The 22,229-nt window shown below is 47.1% G+C and overlaps 1 protein-coding gene across 2 annotated transcripts in view; it reads right to left on the reverse strand.

Moving 5' to 3' along the window:
* Positions 1-22,229, reverse strand: part of LOC126272206 (zinc finger protein 474-like) — a 270,969-nt gene that overhangs the window by 89,538 nt on the left and 159,202 nt on the right. For both annotated transcript variants that reach the window (XM_049974887.1, XM_049974886.1), the window contains exon 4: positions 9,635-9,781. In XM_049974887.1, coding sequence (XP_049830844.1) covers positions 9,635-9,781 — 147 coding nt within the window. The remainder of the gene's footprint in view (positions 1-9,634; positions 9,782-22,229) is intronic.

A 22,229-nucleotide genomic window follows, 5' to 3' on the forward strand; every position in this document is an offset into this window, starting at 1 on the left:
TTCGTCACAATAGTGCTCCAGAACGTCCATCCCTTTCAGCGTCCCCACACCCTCCACCAGATTTCCCTCGCTGCCCGTTCCGTGTTCCACCTCACACCTACGCCACCTATTCCCACAACCAGGCCCATTTCACCTTCTCCCGTCTCGACACCCTCGTTTAAATTCCCATTATGGCACGACAGCACCGTATCCTGTTCAATAACATCCGCTCCCTTCCCACCAACAAGCACCTCCTTATGCATACCCTTACGACCCACCGTGTGGATGCCTTCCTTCTGAACGAAACCTTTCTTCAGCCCCACCACACCGTCCACACCTCGCCCTACCTCCTTCACCGGTCTGACAATCCACTCCAGATAGCGCGTGGCGGAGTTGCCATTGGCCACCACCGCCAGATCCCTGTCCGGCTCCAACCCCTCCTTCCTGACCCCACAGAACACTTGATCCTTAGTCTCTTCTTCCCCGGCCTTACCCTTACCTGTGCCACCATCTATGTCCGCCCCGCTGCACCTATTCCTTTCGACTTCCTTTCCCACATCGACCGTACCTTCTCCTCCTACGTGATCGCCGCCGACCTTAACATCCATAGTCGTTCTGCCGCCCAGTTACGGCGGTGGCATCGGTTCCTTGCCACCCTCCAAGGCGACGTCCTTCCAATTCCCCAACACACCCGCCCTGAATCCAATACCACTCCCGATGTCGTCCTAGCCTCCCCCACCCTGCTTGGCCGCATAGCGGTGGACGTCCTTGATCCCATTGGCAGTGACCATCTCCCTGTCCTCCTCACTGTATCAGACGGTCGTCGCCCCCGTCCCGACCCGCGCCATGACCCTCCCCCGAAATATGTCCATGACTACTCCCGTGCCAACTGGAATGCCTACCGGGACTCCCTTGCTCTCCAGGTCGATAGCCACCCCCTCACCTACCACCAACCTGATGACGTTACCCGTGCTGCCTCCTTTCTCCAGCAGACCTTGTCTGAGGCCGTGGAGGCCCACGTCCCTACCATTGCCATCCATCCGCACCGCCCCACCTTACCCCCACAGGCCGTCCTTCTCCTGCGTGAATCCCGCCGGCTCTACCGTGCCTTCCTTCACACACGTGACCAGGACACACTACGACGCCACCGGCAACTACAGCGACACATCAGGAACTTACTCACGGCAAAGAAACGCCGGGACTGGCGACAGACATGCACCCGTCTTAATGCCACCTTACCTATCAACTCGTCCAAGTACTGGTCAGCCTTCCGCCGCCTTACCGGATCTAAACCCTCTCCCTACTACCCTCTCCTTCATGATGACCACCCCTTCCCTGATGCCCTTAGTAAGGCCAACCATTTCGCCTCCTACCTCTCCGATATCCTTACCATCCCTGACGATCCCCAGTTCGATTATTCCCTCTTTCCTGATGTCCGTGATCGAACTGATACCTCTGTCCCCCCGCTTGCTCCTGGCTTCCAGTACTTGGACAACATCACACACACAGAACTAAATACCCCAATCACCACTCAAGATATCATTGCTACACTTCGCCCTAAACGCAACACTGCTCCCGGTCACGATCGTGTTACTTACCGTCACCTCCGTGAAGCTCCTGCCTCCTTCCTCTCCACATTGGCCAGGCTCTACAATGTGGTCCTGTCCACCGGCTACTACCCCGACCTGTGGAAAACCTCCCGGATCCTGATGTTCCTCAAGCCCGACAAACCGCCTTCCGCTGTCTCCTCCTACCGTCCCATCAGCCTTACCTCGGTCTTCAGCAAGGTCCTGGAATCCATTCTTACCCGCCGCCTACACAAGCACCTTCACCAACACCGCCTCCTCCCCCCTACCCAATGTGGCTTTCGGCCGTCCTTCTCAGCCGATGACCTCCTCCTTCACCTCACTCACCTCCTCTCCGAACAACTCAATTCCCGTCGTTCCGCCATCTTCCTTTCCCTCGACCTCGAACGCGCATATGACCGTGTGTGGCATTCCGGTCTCCTTTTCAAGCTCCAAACCTTTGCTCTTCCTCTCAACTATGTCCGTCTGGTCGCTTCCTTCCTTTCCCACCGTCCTTCCTATGTCACCATCCACAACACTGATTCCTACACCTTCTACCCCTCCGCCGGTGTGCCCCAAGGTTCCGTCCTTTCCCCTCTTCTCTACCTCCTTTACACGGCAGACATGCCTCCACCTGCACCTCCCCTACACCTTCTCCAGTACGCCGATGACACTGCCTTCCTTGCCCTCGCTCCCACCCTGCAACGCTCCCAGCACCTTCTCCAATCCTATCTTGACCGGTTCACCACTTGGTGTAACCAGTGGTTGCTCAAGGTCAATCCTTCCAAGACCCAGGCGATCATTGTAGGCAAAACCACTCGTTCCTTCCGTCTCCTTGATTTCTATCTTACTATTTATGGCCGTCCCATCACCCTCACACCTACTCTCAAGTACCTTGGTGTCACCCTCGACCGTCGCCTCTCCTGGAACCCACATCTCCGGACGATCCAAGCCAAGGCACGCTCCCGCCTCCGCCTCCTTAAGCTCCTTTCCGGCCGTTCATGGGGTCTGGACCCTTCCACCATCCTCTACACCTACAAGTCCCTCATCCGTCCTATCCTTTGCTATGCTCATCCCGCCTGGATCTCTGCCCCTCCTACCTTCTACAAGTCCATTCAGATCCTAGAACGCCATGCGCTCCGCCTCGCCTATCGCATCCGTCTCCCTTCCCCCACGCGGATCCTCTATGACCTGATTCCCTTCCCGCACCTCCTCCTTTTCCTCGAACGGTTACGGATCCTCTACACCTCCCGCAAGCTTGATCCTCCACACCCTCTTGTCTCTCCCATCCTCTCCCACCCCAACCCGCTGCCGCGCCTGCATTCCTATATCCCACCTGCTCTCCATCTTCACACCCTCCACACCCTCTCCCTCGGTGGCTTCCGTCAACTCCCCCTCCCTGATGATGCCCTCCTCCCCTCCATCTACCCCTCCTACCAACTTTGAGCCTTCCCTTCCCTCTCCTCTCCTTTTCCTGTGGGCACCCTCTCTCCCTTCTCTCCCTCCCTCCCCTCCCCTTTCTCCTTGGGCTTCCACTCCCCCTACCCTCCCCCTTCTCCTCCATCCCTCTCCTCCACTGGCATCTTCCCTCTTCCCCACACCTTTTCCCCTTGGCAGGCCACGACTCTGCTGTCTTCCATCAGTTACTTTCGTCGTCCTACGCCGAAGACCATCGCATGTGTTTGTGCCTCGACTCTCCTGCAGTGTGTTTGTGTTTCGTCGTTTGTGCTCCGCTGGTTCACGTGTGGCCATCTGCCATCTGCGTTTGTGCACCGTGTTTCTCCGCTTTTATCCATTGTGCTACGCACGTGACCGACTCCGTTTTAACTCTGTTTTGTCTACTGTTTGTACCCCGCCGTCTTGATTGTTTTTATATCTCACTCATCTCTGTTCTGTGTATACTCTGAGGCCGAAGAGCGGCATACTTGGTCCGCTGCCGGCCTACCTGTTTGTCACAGGTATTAAAATCACAATAAAGGAAAAAAAAAAAAAAAAAAAAAACTGGAATCCATTTCTCGTCAGCAGCCGGCAGAGAACACGTGGGCAGATACGAGCGCCCCCAGTGGCCGGACCCTGCTGTCGCCTGCACATGGACACGCGCGTCGCGCAGCTGACTATAGAGGCGCCCGCCGCCTGCGCGCTGCGCCGTTGGGCCCGTGCTGTGGTGTCGGGCGGCGGTAACCACGCAAACAGTGCGGGAAAAGCATCGATTAGCAGCGCCCTGTGACTGTGGGCGGCAGCCGGGCCCACAAGTCCGTCCCTCCTCTCGACGCGTGTCACCTGCTACTCACAGTGCAACGCTGTGCTCACACTTCCTTCCTTCAGCTTAAGCCGCCCGATTCATTTTAGTGCAACGGGTAGCTGTCCTTCCCAGGCAAACACGAAAAAGAAAGATGTGTGGGAGACTCGTTATTGCAAACAGCTGCTACAGCTGTGAAAGTAATCTTAATGTAGACAAACGCCAAACTGTACTCTCTCTCTCAACTGCGTAGCCTACATTTCCAGACTTTAGCACAAAGCGAATTTTCAAGGGACAACGTGAATGTTATAGGCTTGTTCGACTCACGATGTAGTGCAGGCCGTTTCGGAGACTTCCATCCAATTCCACGATGACCGTACATTCTACATGAATGAAGATAGAAATTTGGGATGAATTGTAACTTACTCATGGACCAGTAACAAGCTGCTGTTTCATGTGGCTGCTGGTAAGGGATACCACTCCTGCAGCTACTTCGGTCGTTCCTTCGTGGCCCAATGTCCGTCGAAAACTGACAGTTATAAGAGTGACGTACAGTATATTTTGTACACCTGGCTTTTTCGATAACTGCAAGAACGTGCCGAAAGTTTCGTTTTTCAACAGAACGGAGCACCAGTGCATCTGAACGTCCATGTAAGAGCATTTTTTAACAACCAGTAAATCCGTATCGCCCATCCTTTGAAGAATCGAACTTTGTTGTCGCGCGCGATATAAAGCTACCTGTCAGAAACTTCGACACCATTTCAGCTTGGCGGCTTTTCTAGCGCGTGAAAGCATGGAAAACCGCACCCTCGAGGTACGAGCATCTATCGACTTCCAACAAACTTCACATATGAGGAACTGAGAACCAGACGGGCGCAAAGCACGGACACAGAGCAACCCTCAGGTGCTATAGCAACCGCCAGGCTTATTTGATGTCGAAATTTCTGAAGGCATATATTTAATGCGCTCAAGAAAAAGAGTGCTGCCGAACTGGGCGTCTTAAAGTGACCCTTTGCCGTGTTATTGACGCTCAAGTTAGTGTTGCACTACCGCGTGATCATGCGACAGGATGTCGGGAAACAGAAGGGCTGAACAGTATGAACCAAGTTCAAATTTCGTTGCATGGTTTTCAACTGCCCCTAGAGGTTCCAACCTTTACACGTAGAGAAGGGTTGAAACGTCTGAGGGTGTCCACAGCGTCAAAGAGTGCCAAGACCATGTTTCTGTTGCTCACAACACTGCGAACTGCCGTGTCCAACGGCGAAATGTCGATTCTGAGCATCGGTGTGTCTGAAATGTTTTCCTCGGCCACCCATAATAAGACCGCATGGTTTCAAAGCTGGGTGTCGCGATGCTGACCTCATTCGCAGTTACGTCAATGAAACGGGTGAAATTTGGGTAAGAGATGTTGTGACGATCCTCTCATGTATCAAAACTCCACGACGGCATAGGGCAGAATTGTTGGGAAATGTGCCGACGTGACATCAGCAACCCACCTTCCGGCTCACATTTACTTCTGAGCAGTGGCCTTTTCTTCGCGTGCGTCGACACTTCGCTGTCTGAAGCGGTGCTGAGGCCGAAGGTAACGTCGCTAGGTGCCACGCTCTTGGTCCAGTACAGAGAAAGGTTCTAGGCACGTTTGAGCCAAATTTGAAAGTTATGCATCGGAATGGAAGGTAATTAAAGGATTTCGAAAAAGTGATCCTTTAAGTCTATTGCAACTTCGTGTCTATGCTTTGCTCCCATATGGTTCTGAGTGCCTCGTATGTAAAATTTTTTGGAAGTCGATAAGTGCACTCATTCTCAAATGCTAGAACAATACTGTCTGGCCGGCCGGGGAAGCCGAGCGGTTCTAGGCGCTACAGTCTGGAACCGCGCTACCGCTACGGTCGCAGGTTCGACTCCTGCCTCGGGCATGGGTGTGTGTGATGTCCTTAGGTTAGTTAGGTTTAAGTAGCTCTAAGTTCTAGGGGACTGATGACCTCAGAAGTTAAGTCTCATAGTGCTCAGAGCCATTTGAATATAGTCTGGGTAATTTGCGCGCGGCCAGTTACGCTGCCTTAAGGCACACACAGTTTCTGACTGTAGAACTTGACTTTCTGCGTTAAACCTTCAGCATAAGATTATAGCTCTTAATGAGTAAATTTTGACAGCATTCTAAATTTTTAAATTCGCCCAATAACTGTAATGAAATGTTAGACATCACATTTTTGTTCCCCCTGGCAAACGTTAGATTGGCAACCAAGAAACAGAACTGTACTCCGGACTACCCATTTAGTAATATACACGGTGACAATTATTGAACTATATGAAAAACAAAACTTAAACTAATTACAAACTACAGCGTGCACACACTTTATGCAACACGTAAACGTCACTATACATATTCGGATTTCGCTCATGACACGCCATTATTGGCGATGATGTGGCCCAGACGAATAGCGAAATTTTGCATGACCCGCTGAAACGTCGGAAAACCGATGTTGACCTCCTGAACCGCTCTTTTCAGTTCAGCAATGGTTTTGGGGTTATGGTGTACACCTTGCCCCACAAAAAGGAGACGAATGTGTTCAGATCCGGAGAATATGGCGGCCAATCGGGGCTCATGCCAGTGCCCTCTGGGTACTGCAGAAGTAGAATGCCTTCCCCACAGTGCTCCTCCAGGACACGAAACACTGTCGTGCTTCGACGGGGCCGAGTTTCGTCTTGGTGAAACCAGAATCACTTTGGCTAACGGGGATGAAATCATCTTCCGAAACCTTCACGTACCGTTCGGTAATCACTGTGCCATCAAGGAGTATCGCACCGATTATTCCGTGACTGGACACTGCACACCATACAGTCACCTGTTGAGGGTGAAGAGACTTCTCGATCGCGAAATGCGGATTCTCAGTCCTTCAAATGCGCCAATTTTGCTTATTGACGAACCCACCCAACTAAAAGTGGGCTTTCTCGCTAAACCAAATCATGTTTGCGCATACTAATTCCTACCATGCCGTGCAGTTTGAACGTCCTAACACAAACTGTTCAGAAGTTATGACTATTTGCTTACCCTGCAGATGACTCAACAATCAATCAGCCGTAGACGGTGCACAGATCTCGCAACTCGCACTGCATCACTGTCCTCCCACGTCGTCTGATCGCACGGTTAATCTTTTTTTTTGTCTGGATTCGAAAATACTCCGTTAATGTGCCTCCTTTCGAAAGACTTGGTGTGAACTGCATCGCCAGATAGTAGGAATAGTGAATGCAGTCTAGCAGTCCTACAGATGTTCGCCGTGCATCCGGTGGAGGGTATCTGTTGAAAAGTAAATGAAAACTTTGATTCTAACCGCGGCAGTACCAAGTACCCCAAGGTGGTTTAATGTACTATCACGCTCAAAGGTGTCCGAACGATCTGAAGTGGGTTCCGCCCGATTTGTGTGCAACCCACATGACGTAACTGTCTTGCAGGTCCTCTGCTCTCTTTTCAGTAAAGTCGTTTAACTACACAAAATGGTTACTAACTTCTCTGTATGGCTATCAATGCAGATGAAAGTAATACCACGACAATGCAAATATGAGGAAACACGTTATTAGAGACGACACAATCTTTAACGCTTGTAATCTCAGATTTATTATTTACAACATTTCAAAAAGGAAGTTTCAACTTGAAATTACATGACGAAGATTTTAGTACTGGACTGGGAATCGGGTCTGCAGTACAGCAACTATGGCGCCTGTTAACTAACCACGAAAGATCTGCAGCCACAAGCAACAAATTTTGCCCAAGCTACTACTTGAAACGGCACAATCAAAATTTTTGAGCCGGATCAGGATTCGAATACAATCTCGCAAAATGGATCAAGTGTTTCAGATGCTCGGTGGCAAGATATCAAGCAGAGAAACAGCAAGACTGTATTTCCTGAGTGCATAAGTCAGGTCAGCATCATTGGAAGGGCTTCCACCACAATTATTTGTTTACATGAGTGGAGGAACTCCGGAATCAGAACATTTTCTACAATTTATGCTAGCTTTCAAATGACATCATTCTGTGCTACTTCCTTCAGATGTGGAAAACATCAATTCAGTCCTGCGTTTTCGATTAAAGGACACTGCCTAACACAGAGTGGGATCATTGTTAACACGGTCAAAGGAATATTATAATTTATTTGCAAGTGAATGTCATTGCCGGCGAACCAACGGAAGTCCATCAATGTTGGACAGATGTAAGTAGATTGACAAGGAGAGGAATTAATGTAAGTACAGTGAACTGGTTCATGTATTCAAAACACCACTAGATGCTACTAACAATAAATCTCTAAAATCAACATGTCTGTCTGTCTGCTGAACATACTAATCTTCATCACTATTAGACGAATTTTCAAGGGCTTTTCACAGGTAAATTAAGCGTAGGTTGGGGCAACATTTAGGCTTTGATTCATCAAAATCGGATCACAAAAAAGATACCTTACTTTAAAGTTGGGAATGTGCTCATCTTACTAGTTCGGATGTTTACTTTACTTACACGATCATAATGATGTAGTACACTAAGGAACTAATAGATGGCGCTGTTATCTCTTTCCTCAATGAGAGAAGGATCTTACAAAGTTTACAACAGCGACAAGCACTCCAAATCCTTGAAAGCAACACGCTCTGCCTCGCCTACTGCATCCGCCTCCCATCCCCCATGCGGATTCTCTGCGACTTCCTTTTCCTCAAACGGATACGGATCCTTTACACCTCCCGCAAGCTCGATACCCCACATCCGCTTGTCTCTCCCATCCTCGCCCATCCCAGCCCGCTGCCACGCCCGTATTAATTCATCCCCTCTGCTCTCCATCTTCACACCCTCCATACCCTTTCCCAAGGTGGCTTCTGCCAACTCGCCCTCCCTGATGATATCCTTGTCCCATCCATCTACCCCTCCTACCAGCTTTGACTCTCCCCTCCCATTCCCTCGCCTCTCTCCCACGTCTTCCTCTTCCACTCCTCTCCCCAGGCTTCCAAACCCTCCCCTCTCTCCTCCCCCCTGCTCTCCCTTCTTTCTTCCGCTGGCTCCACCCCCGCTCCTTCCCGCCCTCCTACCTCTCCCTTTGATCTGTAGGCAGTCCTCCCCCATCCCCCCATCGTCGTCAGTGTCAATGCTTCGCCGATGGTCGTCGCCAGTGTTTTCCGTGCGTCAGTGTCTCTCCATTTGTGTACGGTGTTTTCATCAGTGTTTTCCACTACGTCCGCGTCTCAGCCTGGATGTCTTCATCTGTTCCACTGGTACCACCCTTCACGTACAGTGCCTTCCGTCGAACGATTTCTCTTTTATCTTACAGTGTTCCTCCTACATTTACCATGCTTTTTGTGTTTTCTCTGTCTGCCGTGTATATATGTTATATCACTTGGCCAAAGAGCGGCGTATGTAGGCCGCTGCCGGCCCGCCTCAGCCGAGGCATGAAATAACAATAAAGGGAAAAAAAAGTCGACTGAGGCACAGAACCTTAAGAAGCAACAGTATGCAAAGACCCTTCTAGCACAGTCGCATAGGTGATACACAATAAAAAACTTACAAGACTATCACTGTCTTTCCCTAAACCAGTATGTCTTCTCTGTGTAAGAGAGTGTTGGGTTTTACACGATCGGTGCTTGTGGGACTGCAACTGATTCGTGCATTGCAGTTGTGTGTTCTCCATGATAGTAATCATATTACAGCACAAATATGTTTTGAAGTTCTAAGGCAAAATGACTTCAGGGAAACAGGTCTCAAAATTAGTGCGTCTGTTCTGCAGTCCTCTCGTACTGAGACTGGAAACAATGTCAACTTATGTAGCGACGTTTTTGAAGTATGAGAGGTTCGTTGCAACGGAACCCAGGGTCCTACCTGCTGCTGCTGGTGTTGTTGTTGCGGCGGTTGCTGCTGATGGACAGGCGCCCTCTTGGGCTGGGTGACCTTGCAGCTGCGCTGGTGCACCTCCAGGCGGTCCGGGTTGAAGGTGCGGCCGCAGTTTTCGCAAGGCACCAGGCTCCCCTGAAACACAGGGCGATCACGTGCTGCTGCGCTGCGACGCGGCTCATCACTCAGCAACACAGCCACATTAAACCAGTATCTCCTCACAGCTGAGACCAGAACAATCAGCTTCCTACAATCTTAATCCTCAGGTGGAAGACTCCAGAAATTTTCACAGCAGCTGTTAGAATTTTTTACGCACCGTTTGTCCGTGAATAAATGGTAAATAGAGCTAACGTCCGGTAAGAGGACATTATTTACATAAGAAACCTTTACTTTAAAAAGTTCATCGTCTGTGAGAAAAAAAGGGATTTAAAATAATAAGTAGTTTTCTACAGGTGAAGAAAGTAGTGGCAAGTAATGCAGCTCCATTAAAGGGATATGTCGAAAATGCCTTTGTCAACAATTTTCGGACCTACTTTTAAATGGAATTTTTACTGGTCGGAGTAGGTATTAAAATCCACGGAGAAGAAAAAAAATCTTTGAGGTTCGCCGATGACATTGTAATTCTGTCAGAGACAGCAAAGCACTTGGAAGACCAGTTGAATGGAATGGACAGTGTCTTGAAAGGAGGATATAAGATGAACATCAACAAAAGCAAAACGAGGATAATGGAATGTAGTCGAATTAAGTCGGGTGATGCTGAGGGAATTAGATTAGGAAATGAGACACTTAAAGTAATAAAGGAATTTTGATATTTGGGGAGCAAAATAACTCATGATGGTCGACGCAGAGAGGATATAAAATGTAGACTGGCAATGGCAAGGAAAGCGTTTCTGAAGAAGAGAAATTTGTTAACATCGAGTATAGATTTAAGTGTCAGGAATTCGTTTCTGAAAGTATTTGTATGGAGTGTAGCCATGTATGGAAGTGAAACATGGACGATAAATAGTTTGGACAAAAAGAGAATAGAAGCTTTCGAAATGTGGTGCTACAGAAGAATGCTCAAGATTAGATGGGTAGATCACATAACTAATGAGGAGGTATTGAACAGAACTGGGGAGAAGAGGAGTTTGTGGCATAACTTGACTAGAAGAAGGGATCGGTTGTTAGGACACGTTCTAAGGTATCAAGGGATCACCAATTTAGTATTGGAGGGCAGAGCGGAGGGTAAAAATCCTAGAGGGAGACCGAGAGATGAATACACTAAGCAGATTCAGAAGGATGTAGGTTGCAGTAGGTACTGGGAGATGAAGAAGCTTGCACAGGATAGAGTAGCATGGAGAGCTGCGTCAAACCAGTCTCAGGACTGAAGACTACAACAACACTGGTCGCATGTTGGGCACCGTTTCGTGCACCGAGCAATTTGTTGGACACACATTAACAGCATTTTTTGTGCAGCGCTTTTCCGTTAAGCCCAATCCGGAAATTAATTTACCTCGCGATGGATTTATTATGCTGTCCAACATATGACGAAAAACTGTCTTAATAAATTTAGTAACTATAGAAACTGCACTTGACTGCACGATATGCTATCAATATCTAATAAAACATTTAAGTGTGCCAGTCACGAGATTTTAATGAAACTATATTATAATCGTTTTATGTATACAAAATTTAATGTAGTTTGGTTTACAAGTAAACGGACTCCTATCCTCTATGTTACTCAGTAAGTTATTCTGTGCCATCTAACATCTTCCAACATACATTAAGATTCAAGAGAGGACAATTATACGTACATTGTTTTAAAACAAACTTGGGTAACTTTCTGGATGTTGGTTATTATGGTGAGACAAAAAAGAATGTTGGCAGGTGGTCTTTTAGTGCAGTGCTACAGTGTACATTATTGTCAAGCAGCGACGGGTACGTCTCCAGTGATGTCCTGGGAGAAAGTATACCGCCACTTGCAGACGCCTTTCGAGCATGTGCTCCCCGCGTGGGACTTGGCCCACTACCGGCAATGATTATGACTCACAGTCACTGCTTATGAGAGCCATCAGTGTCTTGCCAGACCTCCTGGCCAACGTTCATCTTCTCACACCAAGCCCAGCATTGGAATGTCCACACAGGAGTATCTCTAATCATAGCGTTCTGCCGGATCCCCTAGGCCTCTCCTAATCTCTGGTGAGACAACTTACATTTTTTGCCTCACCAATCGAAATATTAGTTAGTAACTTTCGCTTTTGTAATGCCCTCTTCTCCCACACTAAAAACACAAAAATGTTACTTTCTAAAAGAATTGCATTCCTGTATAATACTTAGTTTGGAGACACCTGTAGAAATCTGCAAACTTTGCGTCTCATCAACACATAAATTCTTACGCTGGCTTCTCCATTGTGCATTACCTCCCGACCACAAGACGAAACAAGCGTGAGTGTCCCTGTGGTTTCTCCGGTCGCTACAGTAGCGTTGGGCTCAGCTGGAGTGTCATTTTCTTGCTACATAATTTTCTTTTCCTGTGTCTTCGGGATAGGCTTTGGAGCTCTCGCACAAACGCATCACACATCGTTCACAAAATCGTCATCCAGATGTCGCTACAGCATTTTGGGACACAGGGGAGGGGACGGGGAGCGATCAGCAAGTCTCACTTTTTATCTTCTCATCTGCACGCTGCATGGGAGATACAACACGAAGGCTGCAAAGAATTCGAAAGCATTACTCAGTTCATGCTAAGTTATTGAGAAGGAAAAAAGACGATGGTTTCACCGACTGACTCTCTTTCCGGAAACTCATGAAAATACGCCAGAGAACCGCTCAGCCACCTACCTACTCATTGGCTACTCGGTGTTATACAGTACGTCACTACCTCGTCACCGACTACTATTGTTCGAATGCCTCCTGGCTGCAGCTCTGTACACTTCGTTACAGAAGGCCCAAGAAAGCTATTGACACAGTTTCGGCAGCACGCCACTTGTCCATTTCATAAGCCCAGATTGATCTCAAATGGCTTCCTGACGATGATTTCCAGTTGACGCCCTGGTCCCATAATCTTCCGGATCCCGATTGAAATGCCATTGAGCGCAGGGTCAGAGCCTACAAACCAACTTCAGGTAATGTAAACGGCGACTATGAGACCCGTGTGCTATCTACTTCCAGCTGTATACCAACGACACGTTTAGAATCCATATTACGAAGATCCACAGCTGTTTGACGCCAAAAGATAGAATAACACAGCGATACGTGGCTGATCAATGTAGCCATTTATTCAAATGTGTGGCCTACGGTTGGTGTTTAGGTTACTCATAAGATTACTAACAAAGCACCATAGCTGATATAACTGATAACAGATACGTTGCCCACTATCAAGACTGTCTCTCTACCTTTATGTGAACTGAGCGTGATGGAACACGACACTCATTACAGTATCCCGTGCGAACACTGTCACCACTGTTGCAAAATAGCCGGCCGGGGTGGCCGTGCGGTTCTAGGCGCTACAGTCTGTAATCGCATGACCGCTACGATCGCAGGTTCGAATCCTGCCTCGGGCATGGATGTGTGTGATGTCCTTAGGTAAGTTAGGGGACTGATGACCTCAGACGTTAAGTCCCATAGTGCTAAGAGCCATCTGAACCATTTTTTTGTTGCCAAATGACTCGTTCGAAAAATCGATCTACTTCTAATCTTACAGCCTGTCTGCTTTTTTCATTTTGGATCAAAGTCTATGGTTGTAACTGCATCTATTGTATCGATCTTCTATTTGGTCCGTTAAAACATATGCAAGGTAGTAGCTGCAACATTTGTCTCAATAATCTGCAATCTTCTGTGTTAATTTTGAAATCGTTTCGGATTAGGTGGCTCAACAACTCCTCAGGGAGTTCATTCCGACAAAGCCATGCTAATCTTTCTTTCTTTCCCTCAGGCAATGTTGTCCCAGTGTGCGCTCTGCTGTGTCACACTGTGCAAGTACCAGAGCAGTATTATTGAGTAGTTGTGGCACATTTACATTTCCAAACAGCTATGAAATGTATAGTTATTAATGCATTTAATTCATTAGCCAAGATTAGGGACTTTGGACCCTCTCTTACATGTTACCAGCTACTGTTAGTGAGTCAACATTACAATATGCATCGTATATGAGTAATAATAATAATAATAATAATAATAATAATAATAATAATAATAATAGTAATAGCAATTAATATATGAAGTTTAAGAAATGTAAGTTTTGTTAACGCTGTGTTAACCAATTTTCTCATTACGTTCTTGTTGAATGTGAGCAATGCCGACGAACAGACAACTGCAGTTACAATTGCAGCACAAAGTTCTGAACACCAACTGCACTCCGATCCGGAGGTGGGCATTGTCTCATAGGAGCGAGTAAGCTGTCTTCAGTGACAATGCCCTCTGATACACGCATGCCTCCTAACACAAGTACCGCCCGAACGCAGTTTTTGTTTTTAACGTTTATAGCTTTACACGGTAACAGGAGAGAAAGCTTAGTACTACAAATAGTGTTACCCTCAATTTACACGTTAATGGGACGTTTGTATGACATCGGAGTTTCCTCTCATTCCGATTGGGTGCAAATTGCAATGTCTTTCAGGGACCTTCGTTCATGATATCAACTGCGTGATCAAACGACCACGTGTACATGCTGGCCTATGTTACCGTAACGATAAATGTACGTGCCTGCACTGACTGAAATGTATGTTTGAGATTTGATCCATTATAAATGGTTTTTTGAAAGCCTGCGACTGTAGAAACAACAGGTTTGTTTGTAAATAAATAAATCTTCTGCTATCAGTCACGACTTTTCTTCATTTTACTTTTGGCACGACGCGTTCGAGAAATAATTCCCATTTTCAAGTGCGTTTTTTTGTGTCTATTAAGCCAATTCTTTTAATGCTGTCAGTGTGTGTGAGTCTGCTTCATTTCGTTGACTTTTACCGCAATACGTAAGTACCACGCGATTTTTTAGTTGGGTATCAATTCTTTTTGTGAAGTTAGTGGCGAAATTTATAAGAATTTGTACTTACAGTTTTCTAACTGTGCACAAATGGACCATTAGAAAACTGTAAGTACAAATTCTTATAAATTTCGCCACTAACTTCACAAAAAGAATTGATACCCAACTAAAAAATCGCGTGTTACTTATTTATTGCGGTAAAAGTCAACGAGTGCGGTTCTAGACGCTTCAGTCTGGAACCACGTGACCGCTACGGTCGCAGGTTCGAATCCTGCCTCGGGCATGGATGTGTGTGATGACCTTAGGTTAGTTAGGTTTAAGTAGTTCTAAGTTCTAGGCGACTGATGACCTCAGAAGTTAAGTCGCATAGTGCTCAGAGCCATTTGAACCATTTTTTGAAAAGACAACGAAATGAAGCAGACTCACACACACTGACAACATTAAAAGAAATGGCTTAACACACACAAAAAAACGCACTTGAAAATGGGAATTATTTCTCGAAATGCGTCGTGCGAAAAGTTAAATAAAGGAAAATCGTGACTGGTAGCAGAAGATTTATTTATTTATAAACAAACCTATTATGTTTGAGATGCTGGCGAACGTGATGATCGCTTTTACAAATAACTAGTGTACTTCCCAGTATGAATAATTTTAATTACTCTCGTCCTATTATTCTGAGAAATGGGCGCTGTTTACCTCGCATTTTAGCGCCCCAAAAGATCAAATCCATCCACTGGTGGCCTAGTTGAAGAAACCATGCCCGTATTTGGCGGGACTCATAGACACGAATTACTGAAAACCCTTTATCGATACGCTCGGATCTGGTTCTGAACGTAGAACTATTACGGAATGCGGGTCCAGCGCTATCAGAGTTGCGTCACGTGACTCGCTGTAGATTGTCAATCATGTTGCGTGGATTTTAAAAGCATCCTGTCCGACCGATCAACGAGTATCAATATCCTCTTAACCGCAGTCGAGGCGGATCAACAGATAAATGTAAATAGTTTGAGCGTCCACAGTGGTTACGCAACGTTAGACACGAACATTGGCTACGATGACATCCCGTGACGAAAGAAGGATTTGTCTGAAAAGCTCTCTTACTTCTGACACGTGAAACCTAAGAGGCAGTGGCGTAGGACCCATTCCAAAGGGTTTGTCGTCAGCCTTGTGCTTCACTGAGCAACACGCAAAATGTGCTGAGCGTTATCAAGATTGTCTTAAGACACGTGCGAGATAGCTTTATCACGGAGTGCGGCATAGTGGCGTGTGCTGGAGAAATACCTCTAAAATGGTTCAAATGGCTCTGAGCACTATGGAACTTAACATCTCAGGTCATCAGCCCCATAGAACTTGGAACTATTTAAACCTAACTAACCTAAGGACATCATCACACACATCCACGTCCGAGGCTGGATTCGGACCTACGACCGTAGCGATCGCGCGGTTCCAGACTGAAGCGTCTAGAGCCGCTCGGCCACCAGCGGCCGGCGAAATACCTCTGACCAGTGTACAATTAGACTGTCTCTTGTGTTTTGGGCTACCTCACTTTATGGCGTGCTTTACAGTGTGGTTATTAGCAGCGTCATTAAAATACGCTCAGGCAAAATATTAGAAGCACAAACATTCAAACATCAAAATAATGGATAAAATAGCGGTCGCTATGTCCCAGCCACTCTAAAATTGTAGTAACGACAATCCATATTGTTAACAATTGTAAAAGATATTACTTTTGTGACAGCAAAAACAAACACACTGCATGAAGCATCCAGAAGAGATTTCAGTGTAACTCCAGACAGCTACACACCACAGGCGGGTACGTGAGCGACTAGAGTTGCAGTTCTTCGCGAAAGGTCGCACAGCCACTAGAGTGCATTAGGACATGAAGACGCTGCGTGCTCGTATGATACACAGCTATCAGTACCTGGCAGGGTTTGAAAGGAGTCTCCGTTTGGCCAGCTGGTCGATCCGCGGAACGTCCAGATTTCCGGAACATTCGGATGTGACAGTGGTACGAAGTTGGATTACACGAGACCTGTAGAGGATGCAAATGCCGGTGGAGCACGTTTGACCACCACAAGGGTGGACGACCATAGTGTGCACGTAGCACGTCGTGACCCCTACACACCTGCGCATGTCACCAGACAACAAGTAACAGACTGTTTGTAACATCCTCTGCCATCCCCGAACACTGTTCCAGATTAGCAGCAGCCGGATTAGAAACACCGTCTCATACGTGGGCTTCAGTTTACACCATAACACAGGTGCCTGCTTTTGCACTGGTGTCGTGACCAGGACGTTTGGACAGCTGCTGAATGGGTCGCATTGTGCCCAGCGATGACCTGTTGATCTGGGGTGAGTTCCCAGTCTTCCAATGTTTTGGAGAGGCACAGTGGTGTTATCCCTGCTGTAGTGGAGTGGGCAGCCCTCGAATATGTCTTTATGTCACGGTTGGCACTCACTGAGGAAACTCCGACATCACAGCGGTACCTCAGGGACATCCTGCGTCCTCATGTGCGACCTCTCATGCGACAGTATGATTGTGCCATCTTTCAACTGGACAGTCTTTGTCCACAAGTGTCATATGTATCTGTGAATTGTCTGCATGATGCTGAGGTACTCCCGTGGCCAGCAAGGATTCGCAGATCTGTCCCTGATGGCACATGTTTGGGACCAGCTCTGGCACATGTGTGGGGCCAGCTCTGGCCCATGTGTGGGGGCAGCTCTGGCACATGTGTGGGACCAGCTCTGGCACATGCGTGGGGCCAGCTCTGGCACATGTGTCGGGCCAGCTCTGGCACATGTGTGGGGCCATCTCTGGCACATGTGTGGGACCAGCTCTGGCACATGTGTGGGACCAGCTCTGGCACATGCGTGGGGCCAGCTCTGGCACATGCGTGGGGCCAGCTCTGGCACATGTGTCGGGCCAGCTCTGGCACATGTGTGGGGGCAGCTCTGGCACATGTGTGGGGCCAGCTCTGGCACATGTGTGGGGCCAGCTCTGGCAATGTGTGGGACCAGCTGTGGCACATGTGTGAGACCAGCTCTGGCACATATGTGGTACCAGCTCAGACATCAAATCCGTTCCTGCGCCACTATCCGGGATATCAAGCTGTGGGCCAGGTGAACTCAGGAGACGATGCAACGACTTTATGATATCGTTCTCAAACAAGTCACTGCGTGCATCCGTTCCAAAGGGAGCACTGCGTCATACATAGAAACGGGCTCACAGTGCCAAATTCTGTGTAATGTGATTCCTCACTTGTATAGCCATATTATGTGCAGCTGTTTATAGTTTCTGAAGGTATTTTCAAAAAATTGGTTGAAATGGCTCTGAGCACTATGGGACTTAACATCTGAGGTCATCAGTCCCCTAGAACTTAGAACTACTTAAACCGAACTAACCTAAGGACGTCACACACATCCATGCCCGAGGCAGGATTCGAAACTGCAACCGTAGCAGTCACGCGGTTCCGGACTGAAGCGCCTAGAACCGTTCGGTCACAGCAGCCTGCAAGGTATTTTCGCTCTGTCATTACGACTACAAGAAAATCTACATCTACGTACCTACTACGCAAGCCACAGTAAGGTGTGTGGCGGAGAGTATCCTTTACCACAACTAGTCGTTTCCTTTCCTGTCCCAATCACGAACGCAGCGAGGGAAATATGACTGTCTATATGCCTCCGTATGAGCCCTAATTTCTCCTATGTTATCTTCGTGGTCCCGGCGCGAAACGCAAGCTGCCGGCAGTACGATCGTTCTGCAGTCAGCTTCAAATGCCATTTCTCTAAACTTGCTTAGAAGTGTACTTTGACACGACACGAATGTCTTCTTACCTCTGGATCCCCAATTGTGCTCCCGAACCATGTCTGTAACTCCCGCATGCTGATCGAACCTTCTGGTAACAAACCTAGCAGTCCGCCTCTGAAATGCTTCGATGTCTTCCTTTAACCCGACGTAGTGCGGATCCCAAACAATCGAGCAGTACTAAAGAATAGAACGCTCTACTCAACTACATGCGATCTCCATTCCGGATGAACTACACTTTCGTAAAATTCTCCCAATTAACTGATTTCGATCATTCGCTTTCCATGCCACAACCCTCAAACGCTCGTTCTATTTCGTACCGCTTCGCAACGTTACGCCCAGATATTTAAAGGACGTGATTGTGTCAAGCAGGACATCACTAATGATGTGTCCGAACATAATGGGTTTGTTTTCCCTACTCACCCCCATTAACCAGCTACTAGTCATTACACCAACTGTAAATTTTGTCTAGTTCATCTTGTATCAGCGTACAGTCACTTATCTTCGACACCTTCTTGTATACATACTATCATCAGCGAACACCAGCACATTGCTGCGCACCTTGTTTGCTGGACCATTTATGTATAGAGAAAATAGCAATGGCCCTATCGCACCTCCGTGGAGCACTCCTGATGTTAAGGCTGTCTGCTATGATCACTATGGTCGAAGACAACCTGCTGCGCTCTGTTACTTAAGAAGACTTCGGGCCAGTCACATCAGTCACGTACCTTCGTTAACAGTCTGCAGTGGGTTACCGAGTCGAACGCTATTCGGAAATCTAGAAATATGCAATATGTTGCCCTTGGACCGCAGATCGCAGTGTATCATGTGAGGAAAGAGCAAGCTGGGTTTCGCACCAGCGATGCTTTCTAAAGCCGTGCTGATTCGTGGACATGACCTTGCGTGTTTTTATCGCCAGACGCGATTCGCTGTATTGAAGCAAAGCACCTTTAGTAGTCTGTAAAGATGTTTACAGTTTGATTTGTTTTCAAGATCGGAAACTAGTTTTTTACAGATTTGTTCGTTTTTACTTGGGTAATTTCTGGTTGGCTTCTCGCCTACAACAGGAAATGCCGTCTGCTACCAAGTCTTCTGTTTCTTTCTTCTTTTGGCGCTGATACTTACACTATAACTTCTCGCTGCTTTGTAATTTGACTCGACAGTGTCGCCAGCGAAAAAATACGACACACTCTCTCAACCCGTCGATTTTCGTTTTGTTTCCGGCTCCGAATCGGTATTTCAGTTTTGTTGTCAGGCGGTGTATTTCTGATCTAATTATAAAATTCTGTCAGTAGTTGTGTTTTATTTAACTTAGTCTGAACTCGTGTCCTCTGCCTGGTTGCCCTGCAGCATCTGATGGTGACTGAAAATCTGGAACCGGTTACCTCTGCACGAGATGTGACGGAGACTGAATTCTACGGTTTATTTGGATACCAAGATCACGACAGTTGCCGAACAGTGATTGGCGCGTTTAAATAGAAACACAAGTTTTTTTCTTACTCAAAATATGGATTCACCATTACACATTAGAATCGAATGACCGGACAGGAGCCGATTCTTCAGCTTCAAAGAAGGCAAAGACAATATTGTCGCTGGGAAAGGGCGCGGAATCGGTGTTCTGGGGTGAAAAAGGAATTTTGTGAATTAACTACCTACAGAAACGTATAGCAAATAACTGGGGAGTGTTATTCTAACTGGAAGTAAGAATTTGGCAAAATAGACTTGGTTTGCTGAAAAAAAACAATCGTTTCCTAGAGAGAATACACTTGCCCACGGAAGCGTTCCGACAACAGGAAAACTAAGGGGTATGCGCTTGATGTGTTCAACATCCATCGTGTTCCCTCGGCTTTGGTTCCCTCAGACTTCGGTCACTTTCCAAAACTCACTCATCCATACTAATCCGCCTTTCTCATCCAGCAGATAGTAGTTTGTTGTTTATTTACCACAACAGACATTTAATTTGTTTCAAGCAATATTTTTCATTAATATCATTTTTATTAAACCTGCTCCCAAAATTGTAGAATTTGCTAAATCTACACAGATGTGCAGATCTATAGACCTATATTTCTAACGTCGATTATGCTCGAGTATAATGACTTTTCTGGAGACTAGAAATCTACTCTGTAGGAATCAGCATGGGTTTCGAAAAAGACGTCGTGTGAAACCCAGCTCGCGCTATTCGTGCACGAGACTCAGAGGGCCATAGACACGGGTTCTCGGGTAGATGCCGCGTTTCTTGGCTTCCGCAAGACGTTCGATACAGTTCCCCACAGTCGTTTAATGAAGAAAGTGAGAGCATATGGACTATCAGACCAATTGTATGATTGGATTGAAGAGTTTCTAGACAACAGAACGCAGCATGTCATTCTCAATGGAGAGAAGTCTTCCGAAGTAAGAGTGATTTCAGGTGTGCCGCAGGGGAGTGTCATAGGACCGTTGCTATTCACAATACACATAAATGACCTGGTGGATGACATCGGAAGTTCACTGAGGCTTTTTGCAGATGATGCTGTAGTGTATCGAGAGGTTGTAATAATGGAAAATTGTACTGAAATGCAGGAGGATCTGCAGCGAATTGACGCATGGTGCAGGGAACGGCAATTGAATCTCAATGTAGACAAGTGTAATGTGCTGCGAATACATAGAAAGATAGTTACTTTATCAGTTAGCTACAATATAGCAGGTCAGAAACTGGAAGCAGTTAATTCCATAAATTATCTGGGAGTAGGCATTAGGAGTGATTTAAAATGGAATGAACATATTAAGTTGATCGTCGGTAAAGCAGATGCCAGACTGAGATTCATTGGAAGAATGCTAAGGAAATGCAGTCCGAAAACAAAGGAAGTAGGTTACAGTACGCTTGTTCTCCCACTGCTTGAATACTGCTCAGCAGTGTGGGATCCGTACCAGATAGGGTTGATAGAAGAGACAGAGAAGATCCAACGGAGGGCAGCGCGCTTCGTTACAGTATCATTTAGTAATTGCGAAAGCGTTACGGAGATGATAGATAAACTCCAGTGGAAGACTCTGCAGGAGAGACGCTCAGTAACTCGGTACGGGCTTTTGTTAAAGTTTCGAGAACATACCTTCATCGAAGAGTCAAGCAGTATATTGCTCCCTCCTACGTATGTCTCGCGAAGAGACCATGAGGATAAAATCAGAGAGATTAGAGCCCATACAGAACCATACCGACAATCCTTCTTTCCACGTACAATACGAGACTGGAATAGAAGGGAGAACCGATAGAGGTACTCAGGGTACCCTCCGCCACACACCGTCAGATGGCTTGCGGAGTATGGATGTAGATGTAGATGTAGGCGCACTAGGGAGACGGTTTGCCTCACGTCAGCATCGACCAACCACTCTGCTCTGCAAGAAGAATGGGCATTATTGCCTCAACATGAGATTGATGACCTCATTCACAGCATTCCCCGTCGTTTTCGGGCCTGTATTGCTACCAGAATTGGTCACACCCCATACTGAGCACATTAACCAGTTGTCGGAATGTGATGCAAGTCCGTTAAGTTGGAAAAAGGAAGCACATTGTTGCCTGCCGTTACGCACGTTGCAGTTGTTCGTATTCTGCAGTTTTTACGTTGGTTTTACTTTAGTATCACCTTTTCACACTGTTCTGTAGTAAAATAAACAAAGGAAGTAGGTTACAGTACACTTGTTCGCCCACTGCTTGAATATTGCTCGCCAGTTTGGGATCCGTAGCAGATAGGGTTGATAGAAGAGATGGAGAAGATAGAACGGAAAGCAGCGCACTTCGTTGCAGGATCATTTAGTAATCGCGAAAGCGTTACGGAGATGATAGA

This window comes from Schistocerca gregaria, chromosome 5 (assembly GCF_023897955.1).
Source record: "Schistocerca gregaria isolate iqSchGreg1 chromosome 5, iqSchGreg1.2, whole genome shotgun sequence".
Classification (NCBI taxonomy): domain Eukaryota; kingdom Metazoa; phylum Arthropoda; class Insecta; order Orthoptera; family Acrididae; genus Schistocerca; species Schistocerca gregaria.